The following is a 17,435-nucleotide window of genomic DNA, read 5'->3' on the forward strand; positions in this document are numbered from 1 at the left end:
GAGACTCTTAGAACCAATTAACTATGGAAACGCTAGAAGTGTTGTTGTGGCTTCAGTGTTGGAGCTCCAGCCTTGAACAAAAGAGCAAAAGGGTAGCATCCTGGTCCTGGTCCAAAAATAAGTAAGTAGCATTTCTATATACCAAAAGAGAATAGGCTAAGAATAAAATCTGGAAAACAACCCATTCACAACAGCCTAAAAACTATAAAATAACTAGGTTTCAACTTAACCAAAAAGTGAAAAATACCATAAATTCTTTAAAAACAAACTGAAGACACTGGAAGATGCAAAGACTTCCCATGCTCATGGGCCAAAAGAATAATGTAGAAATGGCTGTACTGCCAAAAAGTACCCCATAGATTTAATGAGATATCTATCAAAATGCCAATGTCATTGCTCACAGAATTAGAAAAATCAATCCAGTAATTTATATGGAAACCAGCCCTGAATAGAAAAAAACATTCTAAGTTAAGAAAGCACTGCTGGAGAAATATTACATTTCAAATTATACTACAGGAACTTAGTAACAAAAACAAATTGGTTACAGACAAAAAAAAATGACCTAAAGAGGGCTGGGAATATGGCCTAGTGGTAGAGTGCTTGCCTCACATACATGAAGCTCTGGGTTCAATTCCTCAGCACCACATATATATAGAAAAAGCCAGAAGTGGTGCTATGGCTCAAGTGGTATAGTGCTAGCCTTGGGCAAAAAGAAGCCAGGGACAGTGCTCAGGTCCTGAGCCCAAGTGCCAGGCGTGGCAAAAAAAAAAAAAAAAAAAAAAAAAAGACCTAAAGACCAAAGGAATACTATTATCAGACCCAGGAATAAAACCACACAGCTAGAGCAACCTAATTTTTAACAAAGCAATAAAAAAAATCCATTGGAGTTGGCTTTCAATGCTTTAAACCTAGCTACTCAAAGAGGATCACCATTCAAAGCCTGAAAGCTACAAGTTGAGCTGTAGATAAAATAGTAGAGCACAAGCTTTGAGCATGAAAGCTCAGAGATAGTGCTCAGGCCCTAAATTAAAGACAGGCAGACACACACAGGCACACACACACACACACACACACTCTTCCACTGGAGAAAAGACAGGGTCTCTTCAACAAAGTGCTAGGAAAACTGGCTATCTATTTGTAGGAGACTGAAACTAGATCTCTATTTCTTATCCTGTACAAAACAAAACAAAACAAAAATCAATAAAACTTAAAACCTGAAACTATTCTGACTACTGAAAAAACACAGGGAAAATCTTGGAGCTTATGGGCACAGGTAATTATGTTCTGAATAGGATTACACTTGTCCAGAGGATGGGAGCAAAACCTGACAAATAGGACTACATCAAATGAGAGAGCTTCTGCAAAGCAAGGAAACAATGGTCAGAACCAAGAAGAAAACACAGAATAGGAGAAAAGCTTCTGCAGCTAGTCAACAGATAAAGGACTAATATCCAGCATATACAAAGAACTCAAAAAATTAAACAGCAAGAGAATCATCGAGTTAACAAATGGGCAAGCAAATTGGACAGTTGTCAGAAGAAAAAATGCAAATAGCTATAAAAGACACAGAAGAAATATTTAACATCATTAGCTATAAAGATCAGGCATTTCAAAGCTACACTAAGATTCCATCGCAGTCAGAATGGCAGCTATCAAGAAAACAAACAACAAATGCTGGAGAGGATGTTAGGAAAAGTAACTCTCATACACTGATAGTGGGAACCATGGAAATCAGTATGGTAGTTTCTTTTAAAGACTAAAAATAGGCTTTCCTTATAAACCTGCCATGCTACAATGGAGCATGTATCAAAAGGACAATAACTCAACACCCAAGAAAGATACCTGCATATCCATATCTACTGCAGCACTGTTTACCATAACCTCACGGAATCAACAAAGGTGCCCAACAACAGACGGATAGCACACACAAACATACATATCACACTAAAGACTATTACACAGCCATAAAGAGAAAATATCACATCATTTGTATGAAAATGAATGCAATTAGAAAATGTCATTAGGGGCTGGGGATATGGCCTAGTGGCAAGAGCACTTGCCTCGTATACCTGAAGCCCTCGGTTCGATTCCCCAGCACCACATATACAGAAAATGGCCAGAAGTGGCGCTGCGGCTCAAGTGGCAGAGTGCTAGCCTTGGGCAAAAAGAAGTCAGGGACAGTGCTCAGGCCCTGAGTCCAAGGCCCAGGACTGGCAAAAAAAAGAAAAAAAAAAAGAAAATGTCATTAAACAAGACATGACAAGCTCAAAACACAAGCTAAAAATGTTTTTGTTCATATAGAGGAAGCTAGACCTAACAGATATGCACATCCATGGACATGGACATGACATATATACATACATATATCCATATACATAATTATATATATATGCATATAGAACATGAATTTAACTAAAGGACTACTTAGGAGAACAAGGGAAAGAGGAAAAGAAAGAGGGTAAATAATTTTGGAATACATTGTAACTACATATGAAAACAGTATAAAGTACCTCAATGAAAGCAATTGGTAAGAGGGGGCTGAGGAAGCAGGGAAAGAGAACCAGAATGTGTATGGGGGGGAGGTAAGTATTAAAGGGAGGGGATTGGGCTAACAAGAAAAATGAAAGAAGATGAATATGATGGAAGTAGATTATTCTATTTTCATAGATGTTAACTATGAAACCTTATGAAACTGTTCTAGAATGAGTGACAGGAGAGTGGCAGTGAGATTAACTAGAATATACTCTGTGTGGAAATGTAACAATGAAATCCTCCTGTAACTAGTGTAAATATAAAAAAAATAGAGGTTACAGGCTACAAGGTCAGTGTACAAGAACTGGAAAATATTGCTGAGAGAAATAAAAGACAACTAAGTTGTATGCCATGAACAGATGTATAGATTCAATCATTAGGCTGGTAATTCTCCTTAAAACACTACATAGAGCCAAGCAAATCTAATAAAATTTTCAGACACTTTTTGTACAAAGTGCCAAGCTGGGTTCTCAAATTTATATGAAAAGGACCAAAATAACCAGAACAATTTTTTTTAAGCTGGAAGTATTAAACCACATGTTTTCATCATAAAACTAGAGATGTTGAAATATTAGAGAAATATTGGTAAAAAGGACACTGGAAGTAACAATTCATACATACATCTGCACAAATATAAAGTTTATTTCTGACCAGAGGCAAATTCAATGGAGAAAAGGAAATTTATTTCAACAAGTACTGAGACAAAAATATAACCTTATGTAAAAAAAACAAACAAACACCAAAAACATATTCAAGAGGCCAGAGATATAACTCAGTTGGAGGAATGCTTTGCTTAGCATGCAACTAGGCCTTTGGTTAAATCACTAGCATCCAACAAATCCAATTTATCCATACCATATCATCATATACAACAATTAATTCAAAAGGAAGCACAGACTCAAGAACTAAATCTATTTTTTGGGGGGGTGTGGAGAACTTGAACTCAGAGGCCTGGGTACTATCCCTGAGATTTTTTGTTCAAGGCTGGTGCCACAGCTCCATGTCAGGCTTCTTAGTAGTATTAGAAATAAGATTACACAGACTTTTTTTCTGTCTGGCTGGTTTTAAACCATGATCCTCAGATCAAGCCTCCTGAGTAGCTAGGATTACAGGTATGAGCCACAAGCACCCACTCAGGAACTAAATCTACTTTTGAAAAGATGTGACACAGAAACCACAAAATATAAAATGGAAAATCGGATTTCATCAAAACTTTTCAGTTGTGTTCTTCAAATGACGCTACAGAGAACCTTGGAATCCAGTCATATGGTTCCAGGAAGACTGCTACTGAGGAAACACCTCAAATGCTCAGAATACATAGTTAAAACACACAAGATGATAAATCTGCAAATCAGGTGGGTTTACTCCATTATAGAAATGAACAGACAAACCATAGATCGAAAGAAAACATCTGGAAACCATGTATATATAACAGAGGGCTTATATTCAGAATATGAAAAGAATCTACACAACTCAATTAATAACTTTTTTTTTTTTTGCCAGTCCTGGGGCTTGAACTCAGGGCCTGAGCACCGTCCCTGGCTTCTTTTTTTGCTCAAGGCTAGCATTCTCCCACTTGAGCCACAGTGCCACTTCTGGCTTTTTCTGTTTATGTGGAATCAAACCCAGGGCTTCATGCATGCTAGGCAAGCACTCTACCACTAAGCCACATTCCCAGCCCCAACTCAACTTTTTAAAAGTTGATCTGAATTAAAGAGAGGTAAATAAACCACTGAGATACAGAAAGAGTAAAAAAGCACTTGAGAAGATGCTCATCATTACAATGGCAATACTATAAACTTTAAATATACCCAGTTTTTATTTATCTCACATGAATTGTACTTCAATAAAGTATAAAACTTTAAAAAGTAAACTTAAGCCTATCTTTTCAGGAGGCTGAGATCTGAAGACTATGGCTCAAAGCCAGCCAAGGCTGGAAAGTGTGTGAGACTCCTATCTCCAATTAACTAACAAAAAGCCAATGTGGAGGTGTGGTTCAAGTGGTAGAGTGCCAGCCTTGACCAAAAGAGAATGTGAGGTCCATAGTTCAAGACTTAGTACTAACAGGTGTAGCCCCATGCACGCAAGCCTCACACACATACTCACAGAGTTTGGCAAATTCAATTTACATCACAATATAGCAACTCATAGACAGCTATCACTCTAACACAGTTATCAGACTTAGATATGCAAAAGACAAGCAACTACCTTAGGGCAATTTAAGAAACATTTTTTCAATAAAAAGAATATTAGAAGGGAGTGACTTTAGTTTACTCAAAAGACTGAGATCTGAGGATTTCAGTTCAAAGCTATCCAGGCAGGGAAGTCTGTGAGACTCTTATTTGGAAGTAGAGCTGGGGCTCAAAGTGGTAGAATGCTAGCCCTGAGTGAAAAAGCTCAGGCACAGCACTCAGGCCCTGAGTTCAAACCAATCGGGCAAACAGACAAAAAAAAAAATTACCCTTTACTGCTGTTTCTTAATTAGATACTAACCCTAATATGATAACTTAAGGAACTGTTTAATCACTACACAGTATGGACTGCCAAAGTTACAGGCTCAAGCCAGGCGCTGGTGGCTCACGCCTGTAATCCTAGCTACTCAGGAGGCTGGGATCTGAGGATTGCGGTTCAAAGCCAGCCCGGACAGGAAAGTCCGTGAGACTCTTATTATCTCCAATTAATTACCAGGAAATTGGAAGTGGAGCTGTGACAAGTGGTAGAGCATGGGCTTTGAGCTGAAGAGATCAGGGAAAGTGCCCAGATGCAGAGTTCAAGTCCCATGACCAGAAAAAAAAAATATTACATGCTCACTGCCATGTGAGACTTGTATTTTTACCTGTATTTTTTGAAGGTCTCTTACTTGAAATTAATCATATTATCAAAGAGCCTATCTAATAATAGCATGTTATAGAAATTAAGCATAGAGGGCTGGGAATGTGACTTAGCAGGAGAATGCTTGCCTAGCATGCATGAAGCCCTGGGTTCGATTCCTCAAGCACCACAAAAACAGAAAAGGCCAGAAGTGTCACTGTGGCTCAAGTGGTAGAGTGCTACCTTGAGCAAAAATAAGTCAGGGACAGTGCCCAGGCCCTGGGTTCAAGCTTCAGGACTGGCCAAAAAAAAAAGGAAAAAAATTAAGTATAGAAACAACCTCTGAGAGAGACTAGTTACAAGAAGAATAAATAATGTTTCTTGTGACTGCAGTGAGAAGATGGGCATTTAAGATGTAGTATATCCACAGATGGTAACCATTCAGGACTTACATTACTTTACCATATTAACATCTAACATTTTACTTATGACACTTCTTACATACAGTTTCACATATTATATACAATATATAAAGGTTATAAGCTTGAGAACCAAATACACGTAATTATTCATTACCACTTTCTATTTATACTTACTGATCGGGCACATTTTTTGGGGGGACTGCTAGAAAGTCCATCCAGTTGCCCATGTTCACCCAGAAATCCTGTCACTTGGTCCAAGAAAGAAGACACATCTAATTGGTGCCACTCTACTAGCTTCTGACCTAAATATTAAAACCAGGATATATAAACATAATAAAATCAGTATTTTTCTAAGCATTTTTATTAAGTATTTGTGTTGGAAAATGTATAGTTAACTCCTCCCTCATTTCCCCCCTTCTTCTCCCCTATAACTAACTTTATAACTTGGAGATGGCATCAACTAAAACCCACCTGACAGATTCCTATCCATCATGTTAGGGCCAGCTGCTCATATAATTTTTGGCCATTTAGGAAGAAGAAATTTAAACAAAGCAGTATCTACGTAAAATGCAAACTTCTGCTTTTCTCTAGTGTGATTACAACCAAAACATGAACCTTAACATTTTAACAATGAAAATCTTTACAAACTGATGACAAGGGCTGGGAATATGGCGTAGTGGTAAAAGTGCTCGCCTCATATACATGAAGTCCTGGGTTCAATTCCTCAGCACCACATATATAGAAAAAGCCGGAAGTGGCGCTGTGGCTCACATGGTAGAGTGCTAGCCTTGAGTCCAAGCCCCAGGACTGGCAAAAAAACAAACAAACCAAACTGATGACAAAAATGAGCATATTACCTATTTTTTGGAAGAACATAATAATATAAACACAAAATCCTGACATCTCCCAAGTTAGGAGAAGCAGATTCCCTTCCTAGATGTCTAAGTAACTATAAAGGGAAGGAACAAGAAGACTACACTTAATTACTGTAATGCTGAAAAGAGATTCAGTCATTTTAAACATCAACTATTTTGGTAACTTTAAAATAAATAGGTTAAAGGCTACAAATCGCTGTAAATCTTACCTGTCCGTGGGTCCAAGATGGAAACATATGGGAAGTCCCCTAGCTTATAAAACTGTATGTATCTCTGACCTTCCTCACTGTCATGGTAAACCTGTTAAATCATTGACATGAACAAAAAAATGTTACCCTCTAAAAAAGGGACCAATTATAATATCATATGCCAATAGCAATTCAAATATATTTTTGATGTGATATCACACTCCAATGTTAAAGAGAAAATGAAGGTCACTTGGTGTGAATTCCTTCAACTTCCTGCCTGGCATGTGACCCTTCTGGAAATTTGGCATAAACATATCTATCTATTCTTCCTTCTTTCCCAGTTTAGAGGAAGTGCTGCCCATCTTGTTCAAGCATGTGTCCACCTACGTCATTACTAGTCTTCAAACATACACGTATCTTGCTGGACATGGTGGGCACCTATAATCCTAGCAATAGGGGAGAATGAAACCAGAATGGACAACTTAGTGAGACCTTATCTTAAAGTAAACTAAAAATAAACCTTAAAATCTTAAACTAAATATAAAATAAAAAGGGTTTTGGTTGGAGGCATGGCTCAGTAATCCCACACCAGCCGACCAAGCTTGAAGCTCTGAGTCCAAACTCTGGTAACAAGCCAAAAAAAATAAAGTGTTTAGTGGTGGCATACATGCCTAGCCTGATCAAAGCCCTGGGTTTAACCCTCAGTACCAAAAGAAAACTATATATCTTAATAAATCACAATATATTATGATTATAAGCACAAGAGCTAACATTATTAGACAGAGATGTCCAATATTTGCTGAGGAAATAAAAGGAATTTTACCATTAAAAACAGTCATTGAATTCAGGAACTATATAAAACATGAACTGGCAAATTAATATTGTTATCTCTTAAAACAAGGGAAAAATAAGTTTATTCAAAGCTACTTTCTTTTTCTTTTTTTTGCCAGTTCTGGGGACTTCAACTCTGAGCCTGGGAGCTGTTCCTGAGCTTCTTTTGCTCAAGGATAGTGCTCTACAACTTGAGTCACAGCTCTACTTCCTGTTTTTTTGCTTTGTTTTGTTTTTGTTGCCAGTCTGGGGCGTGAACTCAGGGCCTGAGCACTGTCCCTGGCTTCTTTTTGCTCAAGGCTAGCACTCTACCTCTTGAGCCACAGTGCCACTTCTGGCATTTTTCTATATATGTGGTGCTGAGGAATCGAACCCAGGGCTTCATGTATACGAGGCAAGCACTTTACCACTAGGCCATATTCCCAGCCCACGTACTTCCTGTTTTTTTGTGTGTGTGATTAATTGGAAATGAGTCTCATGGAATTTCCTGCCCAGGATGGCTTTGAATCACGATCCTCAGATCTCAGCCTCCCAAACAACTACAATTACAGGCATGAGCCACTGGTGCCCAGCATTGTATATCTAACGATAATAAAAATACAATTTAAAAAACATTAAAAATTTAAAAAGCAAGTTAATTTCATCTTTTTTTTTTTTTTTTTTTTATGACAACCCTGGGGCTTGATGCAGGGCCTGGGCACTGCCCCTGAGCTTTTGTGCGCAACACTAGCACTCCAGTATGTCAGCCAGAGCTCAGCGTCCAGCTTTTTGGGTGCTTAATTGGATATAAGGGTTATGGACTTTTCTACCTGGGCTAGCTTTAAACCACGATTCTAAGATCTCAGCCTCCTGAGTAACTAGGACTATAGATGTGAGCCTGTAATTATGTAAGTGGTTCAAACTCAAGCTAAACCCAGGTCTTAAATGTTTTTCCAGTTCTGCAAGATGATCTTCACATCTATATTGTTCAAACTAGTATAAAAATAGACAAATAAAATAGTAGACATGTCAGGCACTGGTGGCTCTTGCTTGTAATCCTAGTTACTCAGGAGTGTGGGGACTGCTCTCTCTGCTCCGGCTCAAGTGCTCATTTCTTTCTCTCTTATTATCCTCGCATCGCCTTCTACCCCAACCCTCGGCCTGCAGGTTTGTCGGGGTGAGACGTGGGGATGTCTCCGTCCTGGCGGGCGCGCGACCCGCGTGGTAATGTGACCGCTATCCTACTCTGGAAGCAACGGACATAGACCACGGGTCAGCCTCTGAGAGCGAACTAACTTTATTGAGAGAGGGGCAAGGGTAGATGATCAGGGGAAGGGGGTTGGCCAGGATTCCCATAGGCCATGAGCTGTCAGGTGACCTCCAAGGGGCTGGTCACTTGACCTCCAAGGGGCTACGTCACTCTGAGCGCGCCAAACCAGGGCGGGCTGGTAGGCGCCAGGCTGGCTGCCAGCTAAGTCGGGGGTCTCTTATCGGACCGGTTTCTCCAGATTCCAATGTAGAGAGGATGGAAGGGCTGCATTCCCCAGCTGGGGGAGGTGCCTCAGGCCCCTTCCATCTAGGGGGGAAGATGGACCCCAACACAGGAGGCTGAGATCTGATGACAGTGGTTCAAAGCCAGCCCAGGCAGGAAAGTCCATGAGACTCTTATAGCCAATTAACCACCAGAAAACCAGAAGAGGTGCTGTGGTTCAAAGTGGCAGAGCTCTTGCCTTGAGCAGAAAGAGCTCAGGGACAATGCCAATGCCCTGTGTTTGAGAGAGAGAGAGAAAGAGAGAAAGAGAGAGAGAGAGAGAGAGAGAGAGAGAGGAGAGAGGAGAGAGAGGAGAGAGAGGAAAGAGAGAGAGAGAGAGAGACAGAGGAGAGAGATAATAGCTACATTAAAGCACCTAAAATTGGCTAGTCCATACTGAGATGTGCCATGAGTGTAAATACACACTTTTTTTTTTCTTCAGGGTAGGAGAATAGAGTACTGGAGTTTGCACTCAGGGCCTAGCACATGCCAGGCAGGTGCTCTACCATTAATCATAACCCCAGCTATATACCATATCTTGAAGACATAACACCAAAATAAAATAAAACCACAAAAACAAAAGATAACACCAATACAAAAATATGTAATATTTTCATATTCACGGATTGGGTGTGTGTGTGGGACTTGAACTCAGGGCTTGGGCACTGTCCCTGAGCTTCTTTTGCTCAAGGCTAGTGCTCTACCACTTAAGCCATACCTCCACTTCTGGTTTTCTAGGGGTTAAATGGAGCTAAGAGTCTCACAGACTTTCCTGACTGGGCTGGCTTGGAACTGTGATCCTCAGATTTTAGCCTCCTGAGTAGCTAGGATGATAAACATGAGCCATATTCACTGATTTATTACATGCAATTTTGACCAAGTGTGGTCCCAAGGGAAGGAGTGACAAAAAGAAATGTCCAAAATGAAATGGACTCATAGAAGTAGAACTGTTGTGATTCAAAGTGGTAGAGCACTAGCCTTGAGTAAAAAAACTCAGAGATAGCACCTAGGCCCTGAGTTCAAGTCCCACAAAGCTAGGCACCCATGGCTCACACCTGTAATCCTAAGGCTGAGATCTAAATATCATGGTTTGATGTTTGATGTCAGCTCGGGTAGGAAAGTCTGTGAGACTATTATCTCCAATTAGACATCAGAAAATCAGATGGTTCAAGTGGTAGAGCACTTGCCTTGAGAAAAAGGCTCAGTTCAAGCCCCATGACCACCACCACCACCAACAACAACAAAAAAGAAATAGTACTCATTACCTGACTTATATAACTGTAACAGCTCTGTATGTCACCTTTATAATAACAACTTAAAAAGTAAAATAAAATAAAATAAAATAAAGGCCTAGGAGTGTGGCTTAGTGGTAAAGTGCTTCTCTAGCATGCATGAAGCCCTGGGTCTGATTCATCAATGCCACATAAACAGAAAAAGCTGGAAGTGGTGCTGTGTGGCTCAAGTGGTAGAGTGCTGGCCTTGAGCAAAAAAGAAGCTCAGGGACAGAGCCCAGGCCCTGAGTTCAAGCCTGAGGACCAGCAAATTAATTAATTTAAAATTTAAAAACAATTTAAATTCCTGTGCTCATCATATTACAGCTCAGTAGATGGGCAGAAGCTCTCAGTCCCAGGTTATCAGTTATCGTCAGTTGTGTTTAAATCATTGTGGTGCTTAATGGATAATGTTGCACTTATAACACCTTTTAATGAAACCTGATTTTAAATTGTCTTTTCCTTCTAAGGGGTTTCTTCAGTGTTTGCTGTTGTACTTATAATTGTTATTAAAAACCAAATCAAGTAATAAAAGAAAATCATGTGGCATCTGATGTTTCCTTGCCTTTAATTTAATAAAAAATATGCCCCAAGAACCATATGGTGCCCAAAAAGTTAAAAAATTAAACCAACACCATTGTATACTGAGCTCTATTGTCCTGAGCGTTACAGTTTTTACTTAACAGTGGTTTCCTTGGAACCACATTCACACAGATATGAAGGATATATTGTGGGAGGAGGAGCAGGTACTGGGTTTAAACTCAGGGCCTCCTGTCTCCTAGATTTGTTTTCTACTACTAAGACATGCTTCTAGTAACAAAATATGTTAAAGGTAATTGGAGAGTGAGTAATTTTAAATGTCACAACAAAACATTCCATGTACAACTAATAAAAAATAAAAGAAAGACAACTGGAGCTGTTATGCCATTTTCTACATGGGAGGCAGAAATAAATCCTTGCTAAAAACCTCCAAAACAAGTTAATTTCACCTGTTTCTTTTACCTTTCTTTTTTTTTTTTTTTTTTGACAGTCTGGGGAGCTTGGGACTCAGGGCCTGAACACTGTCCCTGGCTTCTTCTTGCTCAAGGCTAGCACTCTACTTCTTGAGCCACAGCGCCAGTTCTGGCCTTTTCTGTTTATGTGGTGCTGAGGAATGGAATCCAGGGCTTCATGCATGCATGGTAGGCAAGCACTCTACCACTAAGCGACATTCCCAGTTTCTCTCTGACTATTTTTAACATGGCTACTAGAAAGTTTCAAATTATGTAACCAGCTTAAACGATATTTTACAGATGCATTTTTCACTCTATCAAGGCACTTCTGAGATATGAGGGATGGATGGCTTGGGAGTTCTTTATTGTTGTCCCATCATTTACTGCTACTATTTCAGTAGTTTGCATGCTGTAATTTTACATGCTATAATTCTATCATCCAATTTGATAACCCAATTCCTCCTTCCCAACATCCCACACTACACAAATGAAATACTACAGAAGTTTTGTTTAGTTGTTTTTCTCACCTGCCAGAAAATGAAATGCTCCCGGATGATATTCTTTACAGCTTCATTGCTCCATACATCACGATTGAGGCACTGGCATGCAAAGTCTTGTACATTTTGAATGTTTATCATCAGCCACTTATTCTGCATTTGGCCACACTCTTTGGCCTGTTAAGAGTGAAGTCATACAACATTAGTTAAATACAGTTTGTCTTCACAGTGTGGCTCAAGCTTATAATCCTAGTTATCTAAGAGTGGAGATTGGGGGAATTGAGGTTCAAGGCTAGTCCAAGCATGAAAGTACCCAAGACTCCCTCTCCCTCTCGATCAATGGTTGGGCAGGGTGATCTGTGTGTTGTCCCAGCTACAGGGGAAGGGGAAGCACAGTGGTACAACCTGCCACCCCCAGTGACACAAAGAACAAAACCTAGGCCAGTGTGAGCATTAAGTGATGGCTCAAGTGCAGAGCACTCGAATAGCAAGACTAAGGCTGAGTTTAATCCCAATACCATCTACTTGGTAACTATTTCAGAATGACAAAGTTGTCTTTTCCATTTAAATATTAATTACTTTATGTTGTCTTATTTGCCTCAAAAGCACTTTTGTAATATTTCCATATACCATATTCATCTCAATTACTGGGCATGTTATTTTATAGAACCAAGCTAAACACTTTAGTAAAAGCTGCATTTATTTTTCCTCTTAGAACTGGTTTCCTGGGAGGAGTTAAAAAAATCACACTTATACCCCGCTGTACATCACCTTTATAATAACAATAAAAAATTATTTTAAAGCTTGTTTTTCCCAAGACAATGGGTTCAGCAGGGGCTTGCTCGTGGAGGATGTGAGTCTGCGGTCTTCAGTGCATGTTCAACCTCTCCCCACCTCTGAGCCTCAATAAAGAGGCTTGACTGCCCCCCAAAAAATTATTTCTTAAAAATCACACTCATGATTCCTTGTTCCTTGACAGCAACTTTGTTCCATTTAACTTCCTTGACTATAGCACAGAGATTTAATAAGAGATTTGATAAATGAATATACTGCCGTAACTGAGGGAAAAGATTTGAGAATAAAACATGATGGTGGTGTGGAACAAGAACTTTCTTTAGAGACTGGAGAGCATATGTCTCTGTAACACCACTTATAAGTCTGTCACAACTATAACACAAGGAAAAAGGCAGGAAAACCTGAAAACGAATAAAAGTACAGAGTTCAAAGATGGGCTGGGAGCTGGTAGCTCACACCTGTAATCCTAGTTACTCAGGAGGCTGAGTTCTGAGAATTCTGGTTTGAAACGAGGACAGGTAGGAGAGGACAGGTAGGAAACTCTGTGAGACTATCTCTAACAAATTACTCAGAAAAGGCCGGAAGTGGTGCTGCAGCTCAAGCAGTAGAGCTCTAGCCTTGAGCAAAAGAAGCTCATGAAGGGCTGGAAATGTAGCTTACTGGTACAGTGCTTGCCTAGCATGTATGAAGCCCTGGGTTTGATTCCTCAATACCACATAAACAGAAAAGGCCAGAAATGGCACTGTGGCTCAAGTGGTAGAGTGCTAGTCTTGAGCAAAAGAAGCTCAGGCAGGAACAGTACCCAGATCCTGCATTCAAGCCCCAGGACTGGCAAGAAAAAGAAGAAACAACAATTCAGGGAGAGTGTCCAGGCACTGAGTTCAAGACTACGGACCCAAAGGGAGAAAAAAAAAAAAGTCCAAGTTAGGAGGATCAGAGCCCAGGCTCTAGGTTCCTGAAATCTTGTATTTTTAAATAGTGTTTATTAACTAACATTCACTCTAGGAATCAAGAGCATCAAACTCATTCATTCAACAAGTATTTACTGAATAACTACCACATCTCAGAAACTTACAAGTGTTGAAATTAACAAAATACAAAATCCATGCTTTCATGAAATATACAATGGTGAGAAACTTGCAGAGGAAGCCTCCATTTAGAAAGATATGGCAGACAAACACTGAAATTCAGGTGAGAGAGCAAAAGAAAGGGTGACATTGTCCAAGAATTGTACTCATTACTTGACTTATGGAATTGTAACCCCTCTGTACAATATCCGAATAATAACAATGAAATTATATATTTTAAAAATCCAGGGCTGGCTGGGGATTTGGCCTAGTGGCAAGAGTGCTTGCCTCGTATACATGAGGCCCTGGGTTCAATTCCCCAGCACCACATATACAGAAAATGGCCAGAAGGGGCGCTGTGGCTCAGGTGGCAGAGTGCTAGCCTTGAGCAAAAAGAAGCCAGGAACAGTGCTCAGGCCCTGAGTCCAAGGCCCAGGACCGGCAAAAAAAAAAAAAAAAAGAGTTGAAGCGTTTGGGCCTTGCTTTATTTCTCCTTCTGTCCTCAAGTCCCCCTGTCTTCTTGGCTCATGATTAAAGATTTTGACCTAAAGCTTTGCTCTCTTTCCATTAAAAATCCAGGTGATGGGGCTGGGAATGTGGCTTAGTGGTAGAGTGCTTGCCTAGCATGCATGAAGCCCTGGGTTTGATTCTTCCTCAGTACCACATAAAGAGAAAAAGCTGGAAGTGGTACTGTGGCTCAAGCTTGAGCAAAAGGAAGCCAGGGACAGTGCTCAGGCACTGACGTCAAGCCCCAGGACTGACAAAAAAAAAAAAAAAAATCTAGATGATATACAGAGGTGAACCAAGTGTGTGAAACGAACCAAATGTAATAGAGAAACAACTCAAATGGGCTAGATAGAATGCATATGTGAAAACTGAGCTCTCAAGATGGTCCCACACATGTGAACCTCAAGCCACGGTCCAAAATAAGAGAAAGCCAAACATTAGGGTTAGTGAAAACAGAGAAGCCTGATGTGCAAAATCCTGTCCCCAACCCCACACTGGAATAGTAGCAGAAGCTAAAGCAGTGCTTTTCTCCTTTGCCTTGCTGCCCATTGTGTCTCTCTTATATCAAGCTTCCAAAAAAACCTTATTTTTACCCTATTCTTCTGACCAGCTACACACATACATACACACACACACACACACACACACACACTCACTTCATAACAAAACCTTTCTTGAAAATGATGCTATTCACATTGACAAATTACTATCAGGAGAAGTCTTGAATAAGTGTTGCATTAAATGTGCAGCACAAGGACTATAGTTACTATTGTAATGGCTGGTGATGCAGCTCAGTGATAAGAGTGCATACCTTATATGTCCAAGGCCTATGATTTCATTGCCAGCATGCAAACAAGTACACAAACAACAACTGTATGTCATACTGAAAATGTACTGAGAGTAGATTTTTTTGCATTTAATTAAGCCATTTATTGCTTCAAATGTGTCACCATGAACATTTAGATAAACACTCTACAAGCAGTAAGGCCTTAATTTTCACCACCTATAAATTGTGAACCACATTTGAACTTATATACGACCAAGTGTTACATGAATATTGTACAACAAAATTTTTGAATGCCCTTGGTGTAAAGATCGACAGAGAATACTAGTAACTGGCCACTTTTTAAAAATGAGGTAGTTTTATGTTTGGCCCATTATATATTTATCTATATAATTAACAGGTTCTACTCATTACTAAACACTTGCACATAGTCATGGTTTTGTTCTTTATATACAATTCGTAACATATTCCGTTTCAGTTCAGAACTTGTCAAAGTATTTCTGAATGATGTTATAAAAAGTAGAATTAGAAAACAAGGGGTTGTAGTAGCTAGAAACAAATGATCCTGACTCAGCCAAAGACCTTCCTCTGAAAATAAGGCTGTCCATAAGGCTTTTCCCTTTTATTTCAACTAGTTTCAGAAAACTCAAATTATAAAATGAGAAGATGTTACCTATTCACATGAGCAACTCCAGGCAACATACTAATAAGCTAACTGAACATCATACTAAGAGAGTACTTCTTAAAGGCTTATAATAGTACCATGAAAATACTATCATGAAATCATAATACCCATGCTACTACAAAATCATGAGTACCCAAATTGAAATCTAACTTTTGGAGGAGGCGGAAAGTTTTAAGACCACAGTAGTTCAGCCTCACAGACCTCAAAGCTGGAAGAGACCTTTGACATCTCTGTCCTGAGAGTAGATTTTTAGATGGTCTTAACCACAGGGGAAAAACGGGGGGAAATAGGGGTTAATGTGATTTTTTTTTTTTTGGCTAGTTAATTGAAGATGGACCTTTCTGCCTTGCTGGCTCTGAACCTCAATCTTCTGATCTTAGTCTCCTAAGTAGCTAGAATTATAGGCTTGAGCCACCAATGCTAAGCACAGCACATGTCCTCTTTCTTAAATGTAGATAGTATAGATGAGATTAAAAATATTCCATATTTATCTTGCTGACCCTGGGTTATTTTAACACCATAATATCAGTTCTGTCCATTTTCCTGCAAACAACATAATTCTGTTATGTTTGAATAATACTCCAGTGTGTGTGCGTGTATCATTTTGTTTATGAATCATTGATTAGCATCTAGACTGATTAGATAATTTGGCTTTATAAATAATGTCACAAAAAACATGGGTGTACAGGGATCTCTAGTGTAGCCTGATTCTTTCAAGCATATATGAGTCATATAGCTAAATATATAAAATATATATAAATGTATAAAATATATATCAGGCACTTCTAATTTTCTTTCTTTTTTTGTGTGTGTGTGTTTTGTTTTTTTCCTAAGACCTGGGGGATCAAACTCAGGGCCTGGGAGTGCTCAAGGCTAGTGCTCTACCACTGGAGCAACAGCTCTATTTCTGGGTTTTGGCTGTTAACTGGAGATTATAAGTCTGACAGGCTTTCAAGCCCAGGCTGGATTCAAACTTAGATCCACAGATTTTAGCCTCCTGAGTAGCTAGGATTACAGGTATGAGTCACTGGTGTGGCTTGTTTCCTCTTGTTTTCTCAATGAAAGATAATCTAGGGTGATATGGAATCTCAGCACAGTTTTCTTTCCTTTTTTGGCAATACTTAGATTTGAACTCAAGGCCTGCTAGGGAGGGTCTCTACAAGTAAGTCATGCCTTCAAGTGCTCAATGTAATTTTGATTTTATTACCCCAATGGCTAATGATATTGAACTTTTCTAATGTATTTACTGGCAATTTGTACTTCTTTTGAAAACTGTCTACTAAATCCATTTATTCATTTACTGACTGGATTATTTGTGTTTTGGTGTCTAACTTTTTGAGTTCTTCATACATTGTGATTATTAATTCCTTATCAGATGAATAGCTGGCAAAGATTATTCTTACTTTCTGTAGACTGACTCTTCACTAGTTTTTCCTTTGTTGTTTTTTAATTTGATGTAATACCATTTGTCAATTCTTGCCATTATTTCCTGAACTGCTGAAGTCCTGTTGAAAAAGTCATTACCTATGACTTTAATCTTTTTTTTTTTTCTTGGTGGTGGAGAGCTATGCTTAATTGAAGATAAGAGTCTCACAGGGCTGGGAATATGGCCTAGTGGCAAGAGTGCTTGCCTCGTATACATGAAGCCCTGGGTTTGGTTCCTCAGCA

At 39.3% G+C, this 17,435-nt stretch overlaps 1 protein-coding gene across 2 annotated transcripts in view; it reads right to left on the minus strand.

Moving 5' to 3' along the window:
• Ubxn7 (UBX domain protein 7) overlaps positions 1-17,435 on the minus strand; it is a 63,190-nt gene that overhangs the window by 6,914 nt on the left and 38,841 nt on the right. For both annotated transcript variants that reach the window (XM_048346853.1, XM_048346852.1), the window contains 3 exons: positions 11,960-12,106; positions 6,850-6,940; positions 5,940-6,067 (listed from right to left, as the gene is read on the minus strand). In XM_048346853.1, the coding sequence (XP_048202810.1) occupies positions 5,940-6,067; positions 6,850-6,940; positions 11,960-12,106 (366 nt within the window). The remainder of the gene's footprint in view (positions 1-5,939; positions 6,068-6,849; positions 6,941-11,959; positions 12,107-17,435) is intronic.

Source organism: Perognathus longimembris, chromosome 5 (genome assembly GCF_023159225.1).
Source record: "Perognathus longimembris pacificus isolate PPM17 chromosome 5, ASM2315922v1, whole genome shotgun sequence".
Classification (NCBI taxonomy): domain Eukaryota; kingdom Metazoa; phylum Chordata; class Mammalia; order Rodentia; family Heteromyidae; genus Perognathus; species Perognathus longimembris.